This window comes from Temnothorax nylanderi, unplaced genomic scaffold, assembly GCF_030848795.1.
Source record: "Temnothorax nylanderi isolate EJ_2023f unplaced genomic scaffold, tnyl_v1.0 TNYL_tig0879_pilon, whole genome shotgun sequence".
NCBI lineage: Eukaryota > Metazoa > Arthropoda > Insecta > Hymenoptera > Formicidae > Temnothorax > Temnothorax nylanderi.
In genome coordinates, this window is record NW_027249941.1 from 24,583 (window position 1) to 35,307 (window position 10,725).

Here is a 10,725-nt window from a genome sequence, read left to right on the forward strand (position 1 = left end):
ATGCTGCAGCTTTTGCTACAGATATAGTCTTAGGTAAAAATCCTTGTGAACAAAAATACTCAAATGACGTAGAATCTATGAGACGTCATTTTTTAAATATCACAGCAACTAATAAACTTTTGCCTTTTCCCAGACATTAATACTCTTTTGAAATAACATAATTTCAGAGTCTCAATCTTTGAATTGTATAACCAAAATCAGAAGCATCTATTTTGACGGTACTGATGATAATAAAAATCAGAAGCGTCTTTTTTTGTAACGGTACTGCTTCATACAAATATAAATAACAGAAATATCTGTTCTGACGGAACTAGCAAAATAAATGCTAGAAGCGTCGATTCAGATGATACTAAATTATAATAAAAACCACAAGTCAAATCTCTTGTGACAGTTATTATAAATTTGAATTGGAGAGACGGAAAATATTGGTTGCGTTCTCACGGGAATAGGCGTTGGAGGGGCCCATTCTATATTCTCAATAAAATTATGTATAATAACAATTTTGTACTACAGTTACATGATATATATACTGTACAAAATTACCTTTCTTAAAAAAAAGGTAAAGAAAGGCGCCAAGTACACGTATAGTAGTGTATATGTTGTTGCCTCGAAAAAAAAAGAAAGTGGTAGTATTATACCTCGAAAAAACCTAAGTAACAAGTGGTAGACGTAGGGGAGACCGGGGCTAAGCCGACAACGGGGCAAACTTGACACTAGGCTTTTTGCCAATTTAAATCTATCGTAGAAACTTGCCTTTCCTACTGTAAATGCGTCTTTATGTGCCAGTATTATCAACGGAATTTGGTAACATTCTGAGTTATAGTGTAATTTTTAACGCGACATAAGCGTTTTTGATAGTGAAAACTAATTTTTCTGATCTCTCGAAAATGTCTACTCTTTCATCGAGCTTTACTCTTGCGAATCTACCGGTAAGTGATTTTGATGGGAAATTTGATGCTCTATATGAATCCGATAATCGTTTTTGCATATTTTCAAAATTTTCATGTTTTTGAAGTGACAAAAGTGAAAAACGACGTCCGGGGCAAAGTCAACACCACGCCGTTTCGTCGGCTCCCAGTAACAAACGATGCTTGTCATGCAGCCGTATGGCTTATGACAAATGTATGCGCACGTCCGATCGCGAGTTTACCTGCATTAATTGTTTTTCAGACATGAGTTTAGATGAAGATAATTGAAAGTTCAACAATTTTTGTTCTCATTATTTTAAATGATTGTTCTAGCTACTTTATTTCGAATTTTTGTACTTTTTAAATACACAATAAACAATGTATTTTCATTTTCAGACAGTAAAAAATAAGTTCCAGATCAAATTGTGTCGATCAGACAAAGTGTTGAGTTTGCCCCGGCGGGGTGTCGAGTTTGCCCCGGCATTTTTCAATTCGAAAATTTGTCTTCGCGTCACTTTTCCTTTCCTGGCGGCAAAACAAAGCGACGTACAGCAAAACTTCCTGAATCAATTTTGTACCTGAAGAAACACTCTTTAAATATGTACCATTGAATTGGCCTAAAAATTTTAATTAAATATTAAAAATTGCCTTTGAAAAAATAGTGTCGGCTTAGCCCCGGTCTCCCCTACTCTTTGTATCTCGAAAAATCTCGAAAAAATCTAAGCAGTAGTATCTTTATTTCCAAAAAATTATAACCCAAGTGATACACATCACAAAATTATGTTACCTTATCAAAGAAGAGTCGCGCTTCAAGTGATCTATTACAATTACAAAAAAGAAATGATATCTCTTTAAATTACAGCGCCAATTACAGAGAGAACATATATATTGCCTCAAAAAATAATTGTTGCACTACTTTGAAAAATCTTTACATGGTGTCAATTAGAAAAAGAATGTATGATAACAATTTTATAAGATTAAAAAATTTTATTTAAATTTAACAAAGGAATACAAGATATTTAAATACAAAGTTTACATGAGTATTTTTTAGTGGTCACAAAGAATTACAGAGGAACAGTACAAAATAAAAATATTTTATTAAAATATTTAATCCAACGAGGGAATACAAGGTATTTAAATACAAAGTTTATATATGTATTTTTCAATAGAATAAAAGATTTAATCACAAAGAATTACAGAGATAGTACAAAATAAAAATATTTTATTAAAATACATAAATTTTTCTTGTAAAAAAACTTGGCGCTGCTAGACCTCGAAATTTTAAATAAATAAGGATAACAATAAATAAAAATAATTCATAGAAGAATGCGACGGGAGTAACAAAATGATTATCAGCGTGGTGTGTATGTGCGAGCGAGTGATATGGGTGTGCGTGACGACGGCGAATAATGCGGCTTATAATTAAGTATAGGATAAGTTTATTTATTTATTTAAAATTTCCAGGTCTAGCAGCGCCAAGTTTTTTTACAAGAAAAAATTTATGTATTTTAATAAAATATTTTTATTTTGTACTATCTCTGTAATTCTTTGTGATTAAATCTTTTATTCTATTGAAAAATACATATATAAACTTTGTATTTAAATACCTTGTATTCCCTCGTTGGATTAAATATTTTAATAAAATATTTTTATTTTGTACTGTTCCTCTGTAATCCTTTGTGACCACTAAAAAATACACATGTAAACTTTGTATTTAAATATCTTGTATTCCCTTGTTAAATTTAAATAAAATTTTTTAATCTTATAAAATTGTTATCATACATTCTTTTTCTAATTGACACCATGTAAAGATTTTTCAAAGTAGTGCAACAATTATTTTTTGAGGCAATATATATGTTCTCTCTGTAATTGGCGCTGTAATTTAAAGAGATATCATTTCTTTTTTGTAATTGTAATAGATCACTTGAAGCGCGACTCTTCTTTGATAAGGTAACATAATTTTGTGATGTGTATCACTTGGGTTATAATTTTTTGGAAATAAAGATACTACTGCTTAGATTTTTTCGAGATTTTTCGAGATATAAAGAGTACGTCTACCACTTGTTACTTAGGTTTTTTCGGGGTATAATACTACCACTTTCTTTTTTTTCGAGGTAACAACATATACACTACTATACGTGTACTTGGCGCCTTTCATTACCTTTTTTTTAAGAAAGGTAATTTTGTACGGATATCACGCCTTTTTGTAGTATTACGCATTTTATAAACAGTATGTACAGGGTAAAGCTATTTGGAGGTATTATACTACCACTTTGTTTTTTTCGAGGTAACAACATAATACATATACACTACTATGCGTGTACTTGGCGCCTTTTTTTACCTTTTTTTTAAAAAAGGTAATTTTGTACGGATATCACGCCTTTTTGTAGTGTTACGCATCTTAATCTTATAAACAATATATCTTATAATCTTATAAACAGTATGTACAAGGTGTGAAGCTAAAGGTGTTACGGACTATTATTTCTAAAGAAAACAACAATTTAATATTTTGCTTAGTTTTTTAAAAATAATAATCTGTAACCTTTTTAGTTGTACACCTTGTTAATGCTATACATATGTATACCACAGAAAAAAATTACTACTTAAAAATAAAAATGTAATGTGTCTGAAGTTGTTAATAATAGGTAAAACGTTTGACACACACACACACACACACACACACACACACACACACACACACACACACACACACACACACGCGCGCGCGCGCGCGCGCGCGCGCCTTAGGGTAGCAGAAGAGAGAACAAGAGAAAAGTATCTTCGCGAACAATGGAGCTAGTCTCATGACGATGAGTCAAGTATGTACAAGAGCGAGATCGCAATGACCGATATGCAAGTGGATTAACCTAGTCGCGAAACGTTCACCCGTTATACTGTTGAAGAACCGACCGCATAACATTCCGTCTTTTTCTAATACCGCTGTGAATCGATTTTCCAGCTAACGTATATCTTATGTCTTCGCAAAGCGTAACTTTTAAATCCTTTAGAGAGATCAATCACTTCAAGACGACACATTTTTTTTAGAGCGATTGAAGAGAAAAACAGAGCTTGTAAATGTCGCGAATAACGTCTTGGACGAGTATAGTAGCGTATACGTCAAGTCGGGAGGCGAATAGAAGTTAAGCAATGGAGAAAAAAAAGACAGACCAAGATATGCGAGTTAATTCAGTTATGATATATTTTTATATATTTTACAGAAGACGTATAAAAGATGTAAGAGGACTTGCGGTAAAAATTCATGCAAGTCTTAATAACTTCAAGGATTAAACTGACGAATATACAAAAGCTACTAAATGTACTCAAAGCTACTTAATGATTAATACAATGCTAAATGAAGTGTTGTACAAAATTTGAATAGAGTCAAAGATTGCGGTCAGCTACATATTATATACACGAAAATTATTATATACACGAAAATGAATTACGAATGATTATTACGTAACGATGTTCATTGCGCTATATTTTCGCTTTGTTAAAAAATTATAATAAATTATAATAAATTGAGTTAATTGCAGCGCGCGACAAAGTTATGTACGTGAGCACTGTGAGCGATTTAATGATTGTAACCTTACTTGTATGCATTTCCTAGAAAAATATTTCTATATTATGTTTAACAACAATATTAAATATTAACATTTCATAACTGCCAAACGTTTCCAGTTGAGCGCAATTGCACGAGTTACGAATCATTTATAGACTCTTTTTCTCAGTTAACTAGTTTCTACTGTATTGAAATCTTGCATAGAAAAAAATGTATTAGCATATCGCGCAAGAATCATCGATATCTAAGTAAACAATTAATCAAATATATACAGTATATATGCGTACATCTGGATTAATCCGAAAGCTTAGTCTCCATCTTTTGAAACATAAAATAATTTTATGCCACAACAGTGAAGTGCGGAATATTAAATAAAATGCGCCATTTAACAATAACTTCTAAGGTAACAAGTTTAATCTACGGTGACCTAAATTTAAACGTGAAAAGAAATTAAATTATTTCAATGAGTTCTCGAATCGTCCCCAATCAGAAACAGACATGAGTCACGTAGAAACGAATTTCCTAATTCGTCTGAGTTATTCGATACAATGTTCTAGTTTAAATGTGACACTACTTTGTAAAATGTTAAGTTTTATTGTTTTCTCTACTCTACGATCAATATAACAATCTTTATAAATTTCTTTCTAAATAAAAATATTCTACACAATCGGAAAACTATTTTACAACATGAGTAAAGAACGAAGTCAAAAAGCGAAATAATCAATTTTGACGCGATTAAAGGGGATCATCAATGGCGATTGTATTAAACTCTAGTCCATACTGACTAAGAATCGCGGATTATGCGTGAAAATTGTAGAGTTTCTTGACAACTCTTATGTACAGATGGATTCAAGTGTTTCTGGCTTCATTCATCTGGTCCCATGCCTACTTGTTCAGCATGTCCGTTCATTACCAGTTCTTCAGTAAGGGAAATTAGCTTTAAAAAATCAATTAATTTCAATTAATTTGCGCATCTGCAATGAGATTCTCGAAGATTGGATAATAATAACTACTTACCTCATAATTTTGTATCATAAAATAAATATTTGCATAAATATTAGTTTGAATGCAACCTTCAATCTGAGTTTGGGCAGCAACTCCCTTTGAGGAACAATTTTGTACCACATTGTAAGCTTCTGTCGATCATTTACCTGCAAAAGAGTAACATCAAAGTATAATTACATATCCAAAGATAAATAATTTTGAGTGTAGAGATGTATATATCTAAAATCTACTTACACGTAGGAGTTGATAATAATCTCGTTGATTGAAATGTGGCTTGGATCAGTCAACTCGCGAAACTGTAATATAGTAATAAATCGATTAGAATTTTCGGAAACATTACTTCATACGATTCTTTCACACGATGACGGTTAATGTTAATTTTCGATTACCTTATTATTACGTTTCGCGTGTTCTATACTTGTCGTCATGACGAAACATCTGACCGAGACATTGCGCTTCTTGGCTATCTCAATATATCTCTTTCTCGAAGCTGGATCAGGATTGGTATTGTCTATAACTATACTTTTTCCTTGATTCAAGTATTGTTGGACTGCAGCAATGCACTTCTGCCAGCTGCCTAAAGTGTCTCTGTTGACGTATCCGTATTCCTTCAGATAATTCTTTGCAAAATGCGATTTTCCGGAGTCTGGACTGCCGACCATAAGTACCACCTGCTAATGGATATCTATAAGCACGAGGAAAGAGCGGGCCTCTGTTCACATTTGACGTTCACGATGATATTCGTGTTATGCACGATGCTTCTGTCGAAACCGAGGAATCACATGCCGGAAAAATTTTACTTAGGTATTTATCATTAAAAGAATAACTTTGTATAATTCTCTTTTATGTTATTTCTCATTAGACCATGGTACGAGAGAAACAAACACATTTTTCCAGCGAGTAGATGGGAACCTTTTGATCCAACGAAAAGTTATGACAAGTATACAGTGTCGGATAAAAATAGGAAGAAAGATAAAATCTGATAAACTTAGATTCAACGAATTGTCCAATTTCGTTTAAAGGATTCAGATTCAAAGGACTGTAATTTAGTAGAGCTACATAATCGAGTAAATGAATTAAATATTATCACATAACTGAATGAATTTGAATCTGAATCTTTTAAACGAAATTGGACAATTCGTTGAATCTAAGTTTATCAGATTTTATCTTTCTTCCTATTTTTATCCGACACTGTATACTTGTCATAACTTTTCGTTGGATCAAAAGGTTCCCATCTACTCGCTGGAAAAATGTGTTTGTTCCTCTCGTATCATGATCTAGTGAGAAATAACATAAAAGAGAATTATACAAAGTATTCTTTTAATGATAAATACCTAAGTAAAATTTTTCCGGCATGTGATTCCTCGGTTTCGACAGAAGCATCGTGCATAACACGAATATCATCGTGAACGTCAAATGTGAACAGAGGTTCGCTTTTTCCTCGTGCCTAATCGCAATATTACATACATTAAAATAACATGCCAACATTGTGATATTGCTTCATAAGTTTTATCACTTAGTATCTTTACCTTAGTTACAATAAAATCGTAAAACGTATAATGGTGCGGTAATATAAGAAAGATCCTCCTTGACATACATTAACTGATCTACCATTACTGTTTTAAGCTCGCTGAATTCACGCTTCGGAACTTCTAAACATCTCTGAAGAAGCTGATAGATAGAATTACCTGTATGTGAAAATTTAATTTATGCAGTAGAACATTATATATCACGCCAATGTTACTCCAAAAGTGACACTGGAGTATTTTAATAACTTAAAAATTCTCTAAATCACTGAGACATTCACCTTTCTTCATTATAACACTCCGACGATAGCCAGATCCATCCCAATAACTGAATGTGATCTCAATTTCTTCTTCCTTCAACGCGTTCTGCTTTCTAGCCCATTCTTGCCTCAATTCTTCCTTAAGTTTATTTTCCTCCTCCTTCCTTTCCCTATCTGGCAAGATACTTGTATCTACATCTGGATTTTTCTTAATCTTCTTAATCGCGAGGCCATCAGATTGCTCATTTTCTGACTGCGGGGATTTTTCGGCATTGTCTTCATCCAGATTAAAAGACAAAGCTTGAATCTGTCTCTTCTGTTTGTTCTTTTCTTTTCCTGCTCTTTTTCACGTTCCTTGTATCAAAGCATGATATGTATGACTAGATGACATTCAGAGCACTGGGCGAAAATCACATAACATTCAGAGCACTGGGCAGAAATCACATGTGTATATATATATATATATATATATATATATATATATATGGGGCATTCTTTCTCAACGAGAGACCCCCCGCCCCCAAAGTTGGTTTTGACGCAAAGAGTTCTAATATGGCTTAAAATTTAGGTAATTATATCTACTTTTAAATGCAAAGTGGCAAAATAAAAAATTCAAGATGGCCGATCCAATATGGCGGACAATGTACATAAAATTGCTTAAATGCGCTTGAAACTCGTTACTCGGGGGTTTTTGGTGTCGCTGAACACGAATCTGACATTAGATTTTCAAAATTCAAAATGGCGGATTTAATATGGTGGACGATTTTTTAAAATTATATTGAATTCACATGAAAATTTTTACACGGGGGTTTTAAGGTGATTGAATAGAAATGTGACATAAGCTATTCAAAATTGAAACAAAGGCGGATCCAACACAATGTTCCCAAAGCATAATAAATAGCAAGACAAGTTTTCAGTCCAATAAGCAAAGGCAAAGCAATATGAAAGTTCAGGCAGTGAAGGCAAGACTAGTTAAGGTTTCAACTAGTAAAAGTAAGTCACGTTGCTGGTCCAACCAGCAAAGACAAGACAATAACATAGTTTAGCATATTTATTTTACGCATTATTTTTATAATACATTTTTTTTTATAATAATTTTTTTAATGTTTTGACCTATTAACTTTGATATTAAAATAGTTATTGTCATTTTGACTTGTGCTTTAGAGTTAATCATCATCTTGCCTTCTCTGGTTGGACAACCGACTACTCTTACTTTTACAGGATTGAACTTCAGTAGTCTTACCTTTACTGGTTGGATTATGGTATTGTCTTGCCTTTACTGATTGAGCCCTTAACTAGTCATTACTTTGCTGGTTGGACCAGCAACGTGTCTTACTTTTACTAGTTGGAACCTTAACTAGTCTTGCCTTCACTGGCTGAACTTTCATATTGCTTTGCCTTTGCTTATTGGACTGAAAACTTGTCTTGCTATTTATTATGCTTTAGGAACATTGTGTTGGATCCGCCTTTGTTTCAATTTTGAATATCTTATGTCACATTTCTATTCAATCACCTTAAAACCCCCGTGTAAAAATTTTCATGTGAATTCGATATAATTTTAAAAAATCGTCCACCATATTGGATCCGCCATTTGGAATTTTGAAAATCTAATGTCAGATTCGTGTTCAGCGACACCAAAAACCCCCGAGTAACGAGTTTCAAGCGAATTTAAGCAATTTTATGTACATTGTCCGCCATATTAGATCGGCCATCTTGAATTTTTTATTTTGCCACTTTGCATTTAAAAGTAGATATAATTACCTAAATTTTAAGCCATATTAGAACTCTTTACGTCAAAACCAACTTTGGGGGCGGGGGGTCTCTCGTTGAGAAAGAATGCCCCATATATATATATATATATATATATATATATATATATATATATATTGTATATATAATATCATACGTATTATTATGTGCATGCACTTATATGTATATGTATACATTGCAATACATATATAAATATATGTATATATGTATACTTTACAATACATAAATAAATCTAGTAAACATACATATGTATTGAAAGAATATTCAATGCAAATGTATATGGAATTAATGTCTGTGAAGTTGGCCCCCCTTTTTCAAAATTCGGAACTTTTTATTAGAGTTCTGGATTCCCCAGCAAGAGTTCTAGAGTTCTCTATGATTTTTAAAAAGAGTTCCGTCATTTAAAGTGGTGAAAACACCATTTTAAAAATGGGGGGGCTAACTTTACGGCGCCCCCCATTTTTGAAAAAATGAATTTTTTATGGCAGTTCCGGATAGATTTCGATGAGTTCTAGAGTTCCCTATGCAGCCGACGGCTGCAATCGTGCCGACTCCCGCGATGCGGAAGCAGGGGCCAACCATAGTGGAGGACCAAGTGCTGGCCCAGCCAATGATAACACCAAGGACGAGGTCGGGGAAGAAGCCCGTTACCAAGGGACCGGAGGTAGCGACCGGCAAGCCCGGCCGCAGCGAGCTGCGGCAGCCAAGTTACATATACGCGGCGATAAAAGACGCCGCTAGGGTGTCAAATGATATGTAAACAAAGAGAGTGCGTGCGCGCAAGTAGTTTATAAGAAAATTAGAGAATAAGACGCGAGCGCGTAAAGCGATAAGGTTAGTTGTTTTGTTTGTCCGTTGCGCATTATTGATTTATGTAACCCAATTCCTGGTTTTCTTTTGTTCTGTTCCTGAAAGGCATCTGGCAGAACCGCCAAATAGGTATACTTTGTTCGTTTGGTTTTGTTTTGTAAAGCATTAAATACATGCAGTTTCATTTGACAAATTAGTTTTCTTTGGTTTCCGTCAAACAAACCATGTATATTAGTTTAGATTAACGGAAAAAGGGCCGAAAAAACAAATTCACACAGGTTCAAGGCGCTATGAGCACCAACTTAAAAAACCACGCGAAAACGCGATAGCACGACGATAAGGTCGTGGGAAACGGACCTTAGGTTATGCAGACGCGAGGCATAAAGGCCGGCCTACAGCAGCATAACGATCAGGGCGGAAAGAGTAAGTGCGGGATACCGTGTAGACCGTGCCTTAGGTTCCACAGAGAGCGCAAGTTAAGGTACCACCCACGATGGAAATTAAATAGGAACGGAAATGTGGTCAGCAGTTTGGGCGAACCACCGGTAGGGCGGTTGATGTAATGATGTGAGGGTATTACCGGCGGTCCAACTAAGACGGTCCTGCCGGCAATCGATATGTCAGAGGCGTAGAACCCAAAAACGGGTACCACGGTGCATGGTAAGCGATTAAACCAATCCAGGCCATATCGATCGAATCTCTCGTCAGGAGGACATGCGTGCGAGTCCCCTAAGGACGAATAAACAAACATCAGTGCGATCGGACCCCTGGATCGCGAAAACGCGAACCACGGCTCCGCCGCGAGAACTGACGGGCGAGCAGGGTCCAACGGTGCCCCTGGGGTACAGCGGTACCACCCGCGACGTTATCCGACCACCGGATCT

At 34.7% G+C, this 10,725-nt stretch overlaps 1 protein-coding gene across 5 annotated transcripts; it reads right to left on the reverse strand.

The window, feature by feature from the left end:
* Window positions 1-4,083: 4,083 nt before the first annotated feature.
* LOC139785767 (uncharacterized protein F21D5.5-like) lies at window positions 4,084-7,721 on the reverse strand. Of its 5 annotated transcripts, XR_011722072.1 has the most exons (6): window positions 7,283-7,720; window positions 7,005-7,163; window positions 5,865-6,146; window positions 5,710-5,771; window positions 5,488-5,621; window positions 4,084-5,407 (listed from the first exon to the last, which is right to left on the reverse strand). XR_011722072.1 is itself a non-coding variant. In XM_071724946.1 (5 exons), the coding sequence occupies exons 1-4, from the start codon at window positions 7,068-7,070 to the stop codon at window positions 5,618-5,620; spliced, it is 417 nt and encodes a 138-aa protein (XP_071581047.1). In that variant the 5' UTR covers window positions 7,071-7,717; the 3' UTR covers window positions 4,084-5,407; window positions 5,488-5,617. The 5 variants fall into 5 exon arrangements, 1 of the variants encoding a protein (XP_071581047.1); XR_011722074.1 differs by having other exon boundaries at window positions 5,865-6,160; window positions 7,005-7,721; XR_011722073.1 differs by having other exon boundaries at window positions 5,488-5,606; window positions 7,005-7,720.
* Between the last annotated feature and the right edge of the window lie 3,004 nt (window positions 7,722-10,725).

Coding starts and splice junctions, on each gene's coding strand:
- LOC139785767 (XM_071724946.1), bottom strand. CDS start 7,070: ATGTCAAGGAGGATCTTTCTTATATTACCGCACCATTATACGTTTTAC. Junction 6,150..7,004: donor ACGATTTTATTGTAACTAAG/GTAAAGATACTA, acceptor GATATCCATTAG/CAGGTGGTACTTATGGTCGG. Junction 5,772..5,864: donor ACGCGAAACGTAATAATAAG/GTAATCGAAAAT, acceptor ACTATATTACAG/TTTCGCGAGTTGACTGATCC.